Raw genomic sequence first — 15,728 nt, forward strand, 5'->3', positions numbered from 1 at the left:
CAGGGGGCTGCGGACACCCATGGGCTGGGTTTTCCTTTGGTTTTGGTTTTGTTTTGAAGTCGGTTTACTTCATTTTAGTTACCCTGAAGCTTTCCCTGCATCAGCAGAACAAACCTCCGCATCTCCCTTCAGCGCTGGTGCTGCGGGAAGCGGGGTGGGGGTGGCGTGGGAGCCTGGGCTTGCCGAGACCCTCCTCATCCTCCGTGGGTGGCTTTAAAGCCCAAACACCCCCAAACCCACCCACCCGGTCCCCGACACCCCTCGCCAGCACATGGCCGGAAACCCCGTGGCCCCACCGCGTCCTGGTTACCCTTGGACTCGGCGTCACCCCACCAGCGCTGTCTGATGGCTCCTGGGGCTGGCCTCAGCTTCTGTCCTTGTCCCGGCCCCCTGTCCCCGGGTGGCTCCTCCGTCCCCTCCCGTGGGCTCCAGCTCTCACCACCTCCCTCCCCAGAACATCTTCCAACGCGTTCCTCCTGCTCCCTCCTCACCCCCCGCCTCCGTCCGTGCCGGCCAGCCCCGGCGCTTGAGCTTGAGCTTCGTGCTCTATTTTAGCTGGGCTTTCTCCAGACTTCAGGTAAACCACAGATTTTTATTTTTATTTTTTTAATCTCCCTCCTCCCTCTGCTCCCACAGCCCATTTTCGGTCACATCTTTTCACCCGAGGAGAAAGGAATGACTCCTAGAAAACTCGGCAGACTCCTCTGGATGCCCTCGAACCGCCCCCCTGCGACCCCTTCGCTGCTTCCCAGCCTCCTGCAAGCCCCGTCGCCGCTCCCCGCTTCCCACCCAGCTTCTCCCGGCTCCTGTCACCGAGGAGGGGGGGGGCCACCCGGGGAAGGGATGCGGTGGGAAAACAGCCTCTGCCTTCCCATGCCCCTTCTCCGACCTCCTCTGCTTTTCTGCTCAGCGTTTCCTGGCGTATCAGCCGCGAATTCAGGCCCCGATTCAGCGCAGCCCCGCAGAGGGGGCTGGGGATGGATGGAGGGATGGAGGGATGGATGGATGGATGGATGCTGGGTGGGACATGCCAGCTTCTCCCCCCCGACCTTTCCTCTCCCCCATCCCGCATAACTTCAGGCCGTGAAATAGAAGGTAAAACATTTTTCAGGGAGCCCTCCCCCTCCCACGCCCAGCTTGGGTGTTAATTCCAGGTTGGGCAGGGTTTCATTGCCGTGCCTCGCCCGCTCCTGCATCCAGCCAAAATCCCATTCCCTGCCTCCTGGGGCTGTCTGGACTTGCTGGGCAGCCGGGACCTGCCAGCACCCAAAAAAACAAACCCGCGGGCGTGGGGCAGGGTTGGGAGCATCCCCGTCACATCCCGAGCACACCTCTGCCCTGGCCGCCGTCCCGTTTGTGGTGGGAGCGGGAGGAATCTCCTGGCCCCCTCCTTCCCCTCGCGTTTATGGAGCATCCAAAAGCACGTGGTGCAAAAAAAAAAAAAAAAAAACCCAGCGGATTGCAGCAGAAATGAGGGGGAAACGCATGATTTCCTCTGAGCACCAACCTGCAAGGAGTAAATTCCGCTCACGCCCGGGAAGATGCTGCAGGCATTGCCGTCACCTGCCCCTCTCAGTCCTCCTGGACATGGAGGCGCAGGTGAGCAGCCGTCATCCTCTGGCACCCCTTTCTCCTCCTCGACCCCTCTCCGGCCCCACTGCGGCTGTGCCATGTCAGGACGGGATAACCTGAAGCCGGGAGCTGGACCAGACCCCTCTCTCGGAGCATTTTTGGGCAGTGGGATTGTGCCGAGCGGGTGGATGAATCCCTCATCGGCATCACTTCCCGGGAACATCCCGATGGCCTCAGCATCTCTGCCGCCTGCCAGATCCCCGCTCCACAGGGTCAAGGGGCCTCCCTGGAGACCAACCCGATTTCATTTCGCTGCTGATCAAAAGGCTGAAATACAGCCTTTTAAGCCTGGTTTGCAAATAGATCGATTTTCCTACTCCCCACTGTGCCGAGGCTGTTTTACACAGCAGCCTTCAAATGAGGTGCCGGCAGGGTACTGCATCCCAGGCAGCATCCTTCCCTGCATCCCGGGCAGCATCCTTCCCCGCGTCCTGAGCAGCATCCTTCCCCACATCCCAGGCAGCATCCTTCCCCGTGTCCTGGGCAGCATCCTTCCCCGTATCCTGAGCAGCATCCTTCCCCGTATCCTGGGCAGCATCCTTCCCCGTGTCCTGGGCAGCATCCTTCCCTGTATCCTGAGCAGCATCCTTCCCCGTATCCTGAGCAGCATCCTTCCCCGCATCCTGAGCAGCATCCTTCCCCGTGTCCCGAGCAGCATCCTTCCCCATGTCCCGGGCAGCATCCTTCCCTGCATCCCGGGCAGCGTCCTTCCCCGCACCCCTGAGGCTGCTTCCCCACTACCTGCCTGGCCAGGGACGGGGGCCAAAGCTCCGCCTTGGACTCTCCTGCCCCATCCCTCTGTTCTGCTTTACTTTTTGGTGGTATTTTATTTTGGCAAACTCGGGATAAAGCAGCAGGAGGGAACACCAGGGGCTGGCGCGGAGGCACGGGGCAGTTGTGCCCAACGGGAGCCGCGCAGTTGAGCTACAAAAACCAGGAGCGGCGGCTGAATATTAAATAAAAGATTTGACTTTTATTTAAAATAAAATGCATTTGTACATAGTCTTGAAACCACAGACTACAGGAACGCAACACTGGTTATTCCCCGGCATTAGGTGGGGCAGGACATCGCTCCTCGTTAGCGTTAACGCTGCGCTGGCTTAACGAACGGGGAGGTCCTGGCCCCAGGTATCAGTTATGGAGGGTGTTGTGGCGCAGCTCTGAGATCCCACTTAACTTAGAGAAAAACTTACTGGACTGAAATTGGGGTTTTTTGGAGTTTGTTTTTTTTTTTTTTTGTGTTTCTTGGTTACTCCCCGTCCCCCCTTACAGGCATACTATAGTTAATGCTGATACACCCGATCTATGCAATATTCTAGCTGGCTTGTGAGACTAGTTAAAAAAACTGTACAATTTTATAAAATTTGTGTTTTTTACATTAGTTACACAAAACCTATACTTCATAGACCTTTACTTCATATTGTAATGAAAAAGTTTGCATATCATAGGCAGAACAGTGACTATGCTGGTGAATACTAAAAGTGTCGTAATACAATACGGTGTAAAAATAAAATAAAATTTAAAAAAAAAAAAAAGACAATATAAATGATTATCAAAAGGCAAGTTAACAAATAAAACCAAGCTATAACAGACTAACAGAAGATCATCTTCGAGGCCACACGCGACTATCTCCCAAGGCATGTCAGGCACCTGGAGCAGTCCCGGTGCGTGTAGTGTGAAAGGAGAGATGGAAATTCTATTTATGGGAAGGACGACTTCGAAAAAGGTCAAATGTACAGAATTCAAAAAAAAAAAAAACAACAAAAAAAAACACCGCCAAAAAAAAAAAAAAGAAAGAAAACACTCATGCATTAAACATGATAAATAGACTTCATATAGGTTAAGCCCCGGATGGCTTTACGAGAAGATGGCTTAGAGTTCTCTTAAAAAATTGGCTATTTTAAAGTCAGTCAAATCTTATCCTGCTCCGCCCGTCAGATTCTGCATCTAAAAGCCAGTGGCAGGATCGCCTGGCCCAGGCACGGTCTCGTTATAGCAAATTAACAGAAGTGCTCATTAGTGCACACAGATTAACTGGTCTGGTAATGCAAAAATTTTCATGATTAAAAAAAAAAAAAAAAAAAAAGATACATTTCAAGCTTACTTTATTAAGCAGCATATTTCAAAGAACAGCTTTTTAAAGTTAAATATTAATATGGCCACGGGGTTTCCTCTCGGTGCAGAGTAGGTGGGACTCACACCCAACCGCTGGTCAGTTTGTAGAACATCTCTTCATCTAAACTCTCGTTCTGGTCCTTCGCGCGTGTCGACAGGAAGATGTAGCCGCCGATGAACTCGTGAACCACTTTGCAATCCACCTCCGTGCAAATGAAGGACACCCGCACGTCGTCGGCGAACTCCACCGTCACCTGGAGGGCGAAACCAGAGGGGTTACCTCCGCCGGCGCCTTCCCAGAGGCGTCACACCCGCACACGCGCTTCCTTTCTGCCTTAGTTTTCTTTTCTCTTAACCCAGACGCCTTCTTTTTTTGTTGCCTAAGCGAAAAACAGGGAGGTAAATGATGATTTGGACTCGATGGTCCTTACGGGCCCCTTCCAACTCGAGGTATCCTGTGATGCAAATGTCCAGGTTGTTCGAATGTTTAGATACAGAAATACCTTTTCTTCCCTTTTTATTTATTGTTTTATTTTTGTTTATATTTTTAGACACATAAATACCTTTTCTTGCTTTTTTATCCTTTTATTTTTATTCGATTTAATTTTTTTAGATAGATGAATACCTTTTATTGCTTTTCATTATTTTAATTTTCTATCCATCCACCCACCCATCCACCTACCTACCTGTGTACTTACCTACCTATTTATTTAAATTATCATTATACCTTTTATTCTCAGAGATAACTGCGTCGGCGCTGAGCACGGGGCAGCGCCCTCTTCGCTTCAAGTGAAACAGGAGAACCCGGGCACAGACCCGCCGAGGGCTGGCATTTCCTTCCAGTTTTCCCCGCGAGTTTATTCCAGGTCGGAGTTTGGACGTAGAAATGCTTTACGGGAGCTGGGGGGGGGCGGGGGGGGAGCTCGTTTTGGCATGACCGAACAGACTCTCTGTTTATTGATGTATTGATGCCCGTTATTTTTTTTTGTCCCCCCATCCGCGACAGCTCTGCGGGAGGGAGGGGGATTCCCAGCAGAGCATCCCAGCTGAATAATTGGGATATTGGGGCTTGCAACTGGGTCAAAACAAAGACTCAGAGGCCGAGGGGAAGCTGGATGATTTCGCCAGCAACTCTCAATGGCCGCAAACCGCAGGAGAACAGCCGGCCCCCCCTGCCTCCCCCCGGATCCCTGGCACTTCTCCTGGGGTGTTGTGCGGAAAAGCAGCACAAAAACCGTTGCGCATCCAAACATAACAGTTGGGTAAAAGCCCATCTGGGAGCCCAGCGAAGGGTCTGCCGGTGCTTTTCAGTACTTGCACGCAAGTCCAGCACGAGCTGTACTGCCAACAAAACAAATTTTAGTATGGACAAGACCCAGCACGTTTGTGTTGCTGGTCAGGATCGAGCCTGAGCACCAGGTCTCAAGTTCGATTTTATTTAGCTGCCTTTGAGGGGGTGTTCAGAGACCGGAGAAAATCGTTACGCGTTAAGTGTGTAACCGGCTGTGTTAAAGGAAGATTCTTCTTTTAATTTTTTTCTTCTTTTTAAGGTTCATCCTCAACTCTAGCAGCAGTTAGGACAAGCTCCGCTACATCTCCAAGGAGGGAGGAAAAGGGAAGAGGAGAAACTCAATCGCTGTAATGCAGCCAGACAGGACATGCTTGGGAAAACAGTGCTGTGAAAACCCGACTTTTTTTAAAAGGCGAACGACAAAATCAACTTAAAAAAACCCAACAACCCCTCGAGAGCAGCGCCCGCCTTGCGTAAGAGGAGCAGGGGAAGCGGCCGAGGCGCAGAACGCCGTCTCACCATTTTGATCTCCCAGTTCACGTTCCACTGCTTCATGTTGCTGAACCGCCAGGTTTTGACGGCGTCGCCCGTGCTCGCATCCATCCGGATCAGCCGGTTGTAGGCGATGCCGATCAGCTCCTCCTTCTTGCCCCCCTGGAACCTGCGACACGGCCAGGGATTAATAAAATTGATTATTTATGTATTTATTGATTTATTATTTAATTTATTTATTAATTCACCGGCTGCATTAACTTATAAAACCGGTTTTATAAGCCGATGCAATAAATGCTTTTAATTTCAGCGCGGGCGCAACACCCGCAGCTCAGGATGCGCTGCATTATTTAACGTACTCCCGTGATTTATTGATGGAATTCCCCCTTTTCTGCCCAGCCGAGCCACCCACCTTGCTATGAAATGCGTGATGCCGAACTCGGGCAGCGACTGCCAGGCTTGAATAAACCGCATCTTCGCCTCGATGAGGCTCATCTGAGCCACGTTCTGGTGGGCTTCCAGGATGCGGGCCGTGATCTGCGGGCGGCGAGACACAGCGGGGGCGTGAGGCCGAGGCGGGGGGGGGCTCGTCAGCGGGCGGCACCGCGACCCTCACGCCAAGGGGGAGCGACTCGGGAGGCGTTTGGGGAGCCAGCGCGGTTACGAACGACGCTGAGGAGTGGCGGTTTCTACCCGAGAGGATGGATTTCAGCTCCCGGCGCTCCCCGCCTGCCACCGCCGCTGATAAACGCGGAGCTGCTCTGGCTTCGTGTCTCCAGACGTATAAAAGCAAATACAGATCTGAGCCGTCTGGAGGCAAAGAGCCACTTGGGCCCATTCGGTTTAAGGCGCAGGACGTGAGCAAACGGCGGGGCGAATTTCTGGTGTAGAATTTCCTGTTTCGCAGCATAAAAATCACTGGGGACTATTATAAAAACCAAACAGGGCCCAAATTTCTCCGGGGTCGGGGCGGGGCGGGTGTGTGTGTGTGGATTTTGTTAGTCTTTTGATTGCTGCTCTCCAAACCAAAGGGGGTTCTAGACTATTTTAAGTTTTAGCTTAAATGTAGCTTAATGTTATTGTTGCTGTCACTTACCAAGTCTCTTACATAGCCTGGCTGTAGATGGCAAGGCGAAAAAAAAAAGAAAAGGAGGCAGAAAGAAAAAAAAAAAAAAGCGATCAGAAATATGGCAACAAAGCAAAGAAAAAAAGTGTAAATTAACTGCAAACCAAAGTTCAAGCAAAAAAAAAAAAAAAAAAAAAAAAATCCACATGCACCATTTCTGAGGCAGAAAAGCAGCCAAAGTGGAACGTAAGGATGGAGAGGGGCAGAGATTCGGAGCAGCGGTGCGGTTCCGGGATGGTTTTTGGTCCTGGGGTGGTTTTGGTGGATGAAGGGGAAGGTGACGCTGCCGGCTCAGAGAAGAAGTCATGTCCTCACACACCCCCCGTGCCTCGGCGTGAACTCCAGGCCACTTACTGGCGGAGGAAGCTCAAGAGCTCGCTACGGGCCGCCAGCTCGAGAGCTCCTTTTATTTGCCGTTCGCAGAGAAATGCTGGGGAGGCTGCTGGGGGTAAGAAGGGGCTGGAGGACAACATCAGCCGGGCTCCCCGGGGATGCCTCTGCCCTTGCAAAGCCGGCTGGACGCAGCTTCCGACACCGAACCCCAGCCAGGCACCTGGGAGCTGTGAATACACTTATTTCGGGTTGGGTTTTCTTTTTGTTTGGTTTTTTTTTTTTTTTTGGTGTTTAGGATTTGGCGCTCCCCAAACTCAACCTCCGGCTGGTGCAAGGGCACATGGAGACAAACACCACCCGAGCGGGTCTGAGGCTGCTGTGGGACCAAACATATCTATAAATCCTCCAGCAAGGCCCACTGCCAATTCCCGTTTCAGTGCTGTTGGTGGGCTGCACAACCTCCTCCTCCTCCTCCTCCTCCCCAGTGCCAGGGCGCGGAGGGACCCTTGCGGCCGAATTCCTTGCATTCCCACAGCCTCCATCCCTCAAAAACATCCTCCGCTGCTGCGAGCTCTGCCTCTGGCCATAAAGGAAAAGCTGAAATCTGCTCTTTAGCTGATGTCTATAAGGGACCCGGCGTTTGCATCGTGGCCACTGGCCCGGCTTGGAGTAGGACGAAGGCTCGTGCCCGTCCCCGTGGTTCCACGGAGGTTGTTTTTCTAACGAGGATACCTGCACGGTAAGCAAGTTCTGAGAGCTAATATTTTTCCAGGTGCCTCCGTTTTACTGAGTTCAAGCCTAGAAGGTATTATATATGTTAAAATGGTATATTTATGCAGCCTCTCCTCCATCCAAGTGGATATAAAGGCTTATTCAGAAGAATAATAAGGGCTATAGAAAATATAACTCCACTGCCAGGAAATCATCGTGCTGTGCCAATAAAAAGTTATATTTTTCCTGCTTCTCTGACTTGCAGCCTTCTTCTGGGTTGTGAGAAATCCTATCTAGCCGCAGCCAGCCCGAGGCACAGGGGCTGCGAAGCTACAGCCGAAGGATTAAGTCACCGAAAGGCCACGGAGGAGCAAGGCCTGACTTATTTTTGCCGCTGTCCTGACATATAACGTCTTTCAGAAAGTCAAGCATTTAATTCCAGCGTGGAACAGTTCGGCCCTGTCATGCACGGACCGAGTGCAGCGCGGAGTTCAAGCGCAAGTCACGGCAACTCGAAATGAAGCAACGTTTCAAGGACTGGCATTTGGAAGTAGTGGAAAAGCAAAGAGAGAAATATGCAAACCGCATTACAGCCAAGTCTGGATAAAGCGCTGCAAGCAACTGCAACTCCACTGATCCTGAGGATTTCTGCACGGATTCTGGGCAAGGGAAGGGGTTTTAATCCCAGCACCGGGGACTGATTTCGTCTCATCGCTGCTACGTCTGCACGGGGAGAGACAGGGGCAGCTGGCCCGTGCTTTGCTGCACCGTCGCTCGGTACCAGCAGGGGCAAAAAACCATTCCCCTGTTTTAAACCATTCCCTTGTTTTTAAAATAAATGTAAGAAAATTTAAAATGTAACGAAAATAAGTGGTTCCCCGCTGCCAAGGCTGTGTGCATGCACCGCTGCGTAATACGTGGCATAATTAAGGTCGTGGGTGCCATCACCAGGTGCTGGATCGAAACCACACATTTCAGTTGGCGTTTTGTTTTAGTAACCGCGTGCATCCGATTAAGTGACAACATCCGAAACACACAGTGTTAAACGCTGGCTACCGCCGAAACGGGTGCAGGGTCAGCCCGGTCCACATCAACACCAGCACAACACCGCGCCGGCAGAGCGGGCGAGCACGTACCTGCTTGTTCTTGTACTTTTTCAGGTAGCGAGGAGAAACCAGACACTCGGGATTAATGTCGGTATTGATTTGTTCCGGGATCAGCTGCGGGTCTGGGTTCAAATGCTGCATTTTCAGGAAGGAGAGGATGTTCTGCACTTCCATGCCGTAGGAGCTGTCGGCCATCGTCTTGCCCTTGGAGGCCAGGCGGCAGGCAGCCATCCAGCTGGCGTACTGCGTCTCCTGCCCCCAAAACGGAGGGTCAGAATGGCGCGGATACCACCTTCCCCCCCCCAAAAATAAAACTGCAGGGAGCCTTTATTTTCCTCCCAGCCCCAGGAGACTCAAGCACACGCAGAGACGGGCAGAAACCCAGCCAATGTGCGGGCTACGACCATGGGACAAAGCCAAGGAAGAGCAAGGGCTGATTTTTCTACTCCATATTCACACATGTTCTCTGAACATCAAGGTCAGACACACGTGAGTGCATTTCGTATTCTGTTTTTTTTATTAACACCAGCTACACAGCACATCCAAGCGTGAGCTGGTGGTGGGCAAAGGACGGAGAGGGACGGTCCAAGTGATAAACTTACATTATCGCAGCGAAGCCAGATTTCATTCATTCCCTCCGCCACCGGAATCAGAAGTTTGATGTTAAACTTCTGACCAGAGATGTTCACGTCGGGTGTAACTTCACATCCTGCAATGAGGGAGCCGGTGGTTAACAGGGGTGTGAAGAGCCACGCTTTAAAAAGCCGGGGGGAAAAAACACAAAAAAAGGAAAAGAAAAAAGCAAAGCCCCTCCAACTAAAGGGTGTCCAACAGCATCTCAGTGCTGCAAAGGACCTACACCACATCTCTGATGGGATGAATGCTTTACATAGCCGGGACAAAAACTGTGGCAGATGTCTCCTTTTCCAAGTGACAGGAAAAAAGGGGGGAAAAAAGCAAGACCTGAGCTGAAAGCAACAAAGCCAAAGCTAACATGTGCCCGCAGGATTCATCTCGCAGATCCTGCCTGGCTTCATGAATGGACCTGACGGCTGACAAACGCCCCACATCTCCAAAATTTTCATGAAAGGGTAGGAAAAGGCAGCTGGATGGGTGCTGACTCTCAGCCTGAAACCTCTCTAGATTATTTAGGTTGGGTGCATCACTGCTATAGCCTGCGGCGAGGTGTGAGCACCTCGCTTTCGGTGTCTGGAGAGAACTACAAGCGGCTGTATAAACACCAGGGGGTGATGAACTGAACCAGCCTGCTTAGCCCAGGCGCCGCTTCAACGCCGCCTCCGAGATTTTTTAAAAGTGCCGTCACAGCAGATATGTCAAAAGCTCCCCAAAAAGGTCTGGCAGGCCGGGCTTCGCTCTGACTCCAGCCTGAGGTCGCTTGGCATCCCATCTGCTCCTGCCTCCACGGGGGAAAAAAAAAGAGCTCTCTGCAGTCTGGTGGCTGCCGGAGCAGGAATGTTTAACTTGACAGAAGAAAAGCCAGCAACCGTAGGAATTTAAAAACTCATGTGCGAGGCTCGCAGGGAGCGCTTGAGCGCGGCTGCTCACAACCAGCACCAGGGAGAGGAGGGAAAAAAAAATTAAAGGCAGCGGAGGAAGAGAATGGTCTGTTCTCTCTGGGGCAGCGTGTGCTCAAACGTATTCTCTGATGAGGGAGTTAGTTCAATTCTTTTGGATAGCCACGACGAAAAGGAGAAGGGCAAGTTGTCTCCCCGTGGTATTGGGGAGGTGGTGGAGCTTCCCCTGGGGGTCACATGTACACCGTACTCACTTTCTAAAAGCCTAAGTACACGCCATGCTATCAAACCCTGGCACCCTCAGACCTTCGAACGCATTTACCCAGCGCTAGGACGGCATGCCAAGAAGATAAATCAGTGGGAAATCAAGGTGCAGGAGGAGCAGCCCATTACTGGAATAAAACGCAACGGCGCCGAGGTTTCTCTTACCTCTCAGGTTCATCTGGTGTGCAGGAGTCCCGTTGGATTCCTCTTTGCTTTTATAGCAGGAGATAGAGGTATCTTTGAAGGTGCACCAATACGGCTTGTAGCCTTTCAACGTCAGCTTCTTGGGCCTGCCAGACAGGTTGAGGGATGTTACATTTGGTTTAAGCTCCTAAACCAAGCTGCTGCACCGGGAAACTCATTTCACCCTTGAAAACCTGGTGTCAGCAGCCTGGGGTATGTCCAGCCCCGGGATAGTCCCTGCCTGGGAGCTCAGCCCCCACTCACTGTCCCTTCAATACAATGCTGGGTCGAGAAATTAAGCTACGATTGCAAATCGGGACTCTTCAATCCCATGGAGGTCCCACTCATTTAGGGCAAGGTGAGGGGAGCTGGAGAACTGTATTACAAAAACAGACATGCCCAAGAACCGCTGCAAATCTGCCTCGTATCATAGAATCACAGAATGGATTCGGTTGGGAGGGACCTAAAAGATCATCCAGTTCCAACCCCTTGCCCTGGGCAGGGACACCTCCCACCAGACCAGGTTGCTCAATGCCCCATCCAGCCTGGCCTTGAACAGGTCTCTTCATCTGCCACGTTAGAATGGAACCCCTTTGCTCAAGCTCTGAAAGGAAGAGGAAGTTCTAAAGGACTTGTCGGTCAAGCACACGCATGAGTGGCTTGTTGTTTTCTTTTGGAATACTCCACTTTGCATCAGAAAAGGTTCAGTTCTTTTCTGTGGAAAACACAGATTTTCCTCGACTTTAAAGCAAAGAACTGTGAGCCCGCAGCAAAGCAAGGTGACAACCTGGCATGGTGGTACCCTGAGCCTGCTCATCCCACCACGAGCCCAGGACCTTCACAGAGCTGCAAGTTTCTGAATTTCTTAACCCATCCCCCCCAAATTTCTAAACCTTATTCAAAGGCTGTACCTCACTGCCTTTCACTGCTATGCGTTTCTCCCATCTCCATCCCAGAGACAGCTGCTCAACCCCTCTATCTTTAGGGATCAAATATGCGATGGCCCCCACTGCTTGTCCGCCGGACTCTGCATTTTCATTTCCAAGCGAAAGCGTGCTGGGGGCTGCTCTGGGAAATTCGGGAGGTGGAGAAGAAACAACGGCGTCTGCCTGAACCCCGCTGCTCCCACACCTCTGGTGGACGTCTGAGCTGGGGGCATTTGCTGCCTCCTCCTGCCTTTGCTGGTTTTCCTCCTCCTGAAACCCTGGCACACACAGCCCGGCCCCGTGCAAACTTCACAACCGCGATTTCCTTCGAAAGCTGCCTCCCACTACAGGAGAAGTCACCAGCCTCCAGCCAAGCCATCCTGCATGTGCAGGTTTTTCCATCCTTCACTTTGGGTCCTTCTCTAAAGATGTTTTAATATGTTTTTACCGTCTTGAGCTTTTTTGAGGGGGACTCCTTTAAATTGCAGGCAGGGCATTTTGGCTGGCACAGGCAGTAACCTGGCTGCTGGGGGCAAGAAAAGGTCCCACGTAGCTGCAGCAACACCAGGCACGTATAGGGACATATCTATAGGACTTATACATGAGGCATACTGGGGACAAATTGCAGCTCCTCCACAATGAAGTGTGACAAGAGGCACATCCAAAGCTCAGCCAGCTCCTCAACATCATTTATGTTGCGTTTCTGGCAGTAAAATACCTCCTGGCCTTTGTTTTTAGGAGCAAACGGCAATTCCATGCTTCCCTGCTGCAGCAGGACACCCTCAAATCCCAGCCTTGGGGTTCGGGGCTGCACCAGGCAAGGGGAAGAAACCAGCAGCTTCTCGCTGCTCCATCTCCTGCCCCACCAACTGGAGCATCCAATTTGCAAGCAATTAGCTCCCTGAGTCGCGCCTAATTTTATTGGCAAATAAGGACATCAAAGGAAAGAGCAAGTTTGTTTGTTTGTTTGTTTGTTCAAGGGGCAAAAAAACCACCCACTCAGATGCAGGGCACAGGCTGCAGCCCTGAAAACTGCCCTAATTAAGACAGACCGCAAGCCCGGATGACCACCAAGACCTTAATCATTTGCCTTCAGAGAGGGAGAAAGAGCTTTTCAGAACCGAAGTGGCAGGTTCTGACTCCAGAACCAAACAATTAATAAAATAAAAGCTTGTTCCAGAGCTATTTCGCTGCCTACAGCTTTTCTTCCCCATCCTATAGCTATGCTGTGAAATCTCATCATCGTTTCCAGCTTCCAGAACTTTCACCGTAACCCCCGCCGCAGCAGGCAATAAATTGCAAAAGACGGTTGCGGCTGCCAAAATGTTACTTAAAAGTCCAGACGTTGCCATTCCCGGTTTCCACATACCACCGTCCAAGTCAAAGCAAAATAAAATAGAAAAAAACCCCTAAATCCTGAGTGAGCTGGAAGAGGAGCAGAGTCAGCTTAACCTGCTCCTTTTGGCAAGGAGAGGGCAGACAGACCAGGATCCTGGCTGTTTTATAATTCATCCAGCCTCTTGCGAACCAGGAGAAGTATTTAAGCAAGGTTTCTAGGTTTCACTCCTAATTTTAGGACGGCTTGATTATCTCCCAGGCATTAATTGTTAAAAGAAATATCCCAGCATGTGCTGCTGGCTACGGGATGCAGCAAGTTCTCCTGAAGGGATGCGTACCCGCTGGGGCAGTGATAGTGGGAAAATACCCTGGATTTTATATTTAAGATCAACTTCAGCATCGAATCGGTTATTTTGGAATAGCGTGAAATACTTAGCAACCACGCCACGTGCGGGATAAAGACGTGAAATGTTTTAGTAGCACGAGAGCGCAGATGCTCTGAGCTGCGGTATTACACAGCCATTGCTCGCCGGCTTTTCACGTGAGATAATGTAGCGGTGCGATCTTAAGCCAGGAGATTAAAAAAAAAAAAAAAAAAGAAAGGGTATTAGGCGGTAGGACCATTAATTATTCACAGACATTACCAGTTTCCCAAGCACCTCCTCCCATCAGCACTTACTTGAAGACTTTAATGTAGTCGGCGAGCTCCGGGATGGAAGTGATGTCACCCTGAAAAGACAAGACGATCCCGTTCACCCCCCTGCCCCAGTGGAGCTGGGATGGTGGGACCGGGAGGGAAGGGACGCTGCGCAGGGCAGGAAGCTGGTGGCAGCTTCACCGGCCAACATCGGGGGCTCAGGGGTCATGAAAACGCTCCTGAGAAAGCCCCATCCGCTTCACGGGAGAAGCAAACGGAGAAAAATCTATTGCACAGAAGTGCCGTCTGGAAACCCGAGGACAAGGTTTTATTTTTTTTTTAAGGAATTCCTGCTGCCGCCGGAGCCAATTCCCACCCGCGAGGTCACCGGCGGTCACACCGGCTCCTGTTCACACAGGGATTGTTCTCCTCCCTTCATTTTTCCTTATGCTCCAAACAAAAGGAAAAGACACTGCTTTGCAGCTGCAGGGAGGACTGGGGAAGGGCTTTCCAACACTCTAGAAAGGCTTTTCCCCCCATTTTTTTTTAATATTGAGTTTATCTTCACATTTTGGATGAGCAAAATATACCGGGTGGCACTTCCAATTCCCACGAGCTCAAACTGAAGGGTTTTTTTGAGAGACAGAAAAGGCAAAGGCTGCTCCAACAGCTTCCAGTAGCAAGACGGTTTACTTTCCATCTGCAATGAGCAAGGCTGTTTATAGATACCATGGGGGAAAAAAATGCAGGATCTAAACAAACAATCCAGTAATTGCCCATTATCCGTATTCAATTACTCGAATGCATCTGGAAATGGCTACTGCAAGCAGCCCCTCCGGAAAGGGATGGAGTTTTTTTGATGAATCATTGTCGTCTTCACTCCTATCTGGCAGGGACTGTTCCTCAGTACTGGGCTTCAAATCTGGTTTTGCAAAGAAATTATAAAAGATCTCCCGGCGATTAAAATTTGTCATGATTTCTGTCGCACTGAAGCAGCGCTGCTCTCCCTGCGGCGACTGGTCAATATTATAAATCTCTGCCGTTATTAATGCCAGTAAAGCAGGCTAAGTAGGGACGTCAACTTCAAAGAGACCCTTCGTAAACACTTAAAAAAATTATATGAAGTGTAAGACTGGAAAATTTCAGGGGTTTTAGGGTTTGAAAGAACTTAAAATGAAACTCAGAGATGGTATAAATGTGCAAAGCGCCTGGAAAAGCCGTGCTGTGCCAAGTCTGACCAAGCCTACTCCTTGTTCTGCAGTTTAGTTTTTGGGCTTTATGTTTTTAAAGGTGGAAAACCAGTGTTAAAACAGCATATCAGAAAAAAAAAAACCCCAAACCCTCTGAAATACAGTCATAGCCCACTCCAGGCTGAAATCCAGTCTTAATAAAAATAGGGTTTCATAAGTGTAAGTTATTTCTGAAAATCCCACCAGCTGTTTTAAGTACTGTCAAACTTTGCCATGAATTAGCAATAGCGGAAGAGAAACCTCAGCGTGAAGAATTCAGTATTTTGGAAAGTCGGTAGCGAGAACAGAAACCAAAAGAATTTAAATTTATTTTTCCATTATTTCACCGGGAAGGTGGCTTGGTGCCAGAGGGGGTTTCAGTAAGATGCCGGCTCCTCCAGGACTTCTCCAAAGCCATTTGGTCTTATGGTGCCAGCAGGAAAAAAGCAACATTGCACTTGACTTCTGCAGAGACAGGCAGGTGGGATGGGCTGAGCTCTCCCTGCTAAATTAACTGCAAACACCCAAAAAACAGAAGGCAGTTTGACAGCTTAAACATAGCCTTTGGTTCAAATCCTCCATGTGTTTAAAGAGGTTTTTATGCCACTTTGGGCTCAGAGCAGAGTTTGGCGCTGGTCCCGTGCTGGGCACTGCTCGGGGTCCCCTCCCACCAGAATTACCCCTCGGTATTTCAAAAAATATTATTTAAAAAAAAAAATGATGGGGGTTTGTGTTCTGCATTGCTCCACTGGGCCATGGGCAACTTTCTCATGCCATAAGAGCAGCAATAGAAAAAGAGGGAGAGGAAGG

At 50.5% G+C, this 15,728-nt stretch overlaps 1 protein-coding gene across 6 annotated transcripts in view; it reads right to left on the reverse strand.

The window, feature by feature from the left end:
- Positions 1-2,585: 2,585 nt before the first annotated feature.
- Positions 2,586-15,728, reverse strand: part of FERMT2 (FERM domain containing kindlin 2) — a 51,598-nt gene continuing 38,455 nt past the window's right edge. For 4 of the 6 annotated variants that reach the window (XM_054199219.1, XM_054199221.1, XM_054199223.1 and 1 more), the window contains 8 exons: positions 13,732-13,781; positions 10,771-10,895; positions 9,409-9,515; positions 8,837-9,058; positions 6,627-6,647; positions 5,943-6,067; positions 5,558-5,699; positions 2,586-4,001 (listed from right to left, as the gene is read on the reverse strand). In XM_054199219.1, coding sequence (XP_054055194.1) covers positions 3,828-4,001; positions 5,558-5,699; positions 5,943-6,067; positions 6,627-6,647; positions 8,837-9,058; positions 9,409-9,515; positions 10,771-10,895; positions 13,732-13,781 — 966 coding nt within the window. In that variant the 3' untranslated portion in view covers positions 2,586-3,827. The remainder of the gene's footprint in view (positions 4,002-5,557; positions 5,700-5,942; positions 6,068-6,626; positions 6,648-8,836; positions 9,059-9,408; positions 9,516-10,770; positions 10,896-13,731; positions 13,782-15,728) is intronic. The other 2 variants (XM_054199220.1, XM_054199222.1) reach the window with 1 other exon arrangement.

Source organism: Rissa tridactyla, chromosome 4 (genome assembly GCF_028500815.1).
Source record: "Rissa tridactyla isolate bRisTri1 chromosome 4, bRisTri1.patW.cur.20221130, whole genome shotgun sequence".
Classification (NCBI taxonomy): domain Eukaryota; kingdom Metazoa; phylum Chordata; class Aves; order Charadriiformes; family Laridae; genus Rissa; species Rissa tridactyla.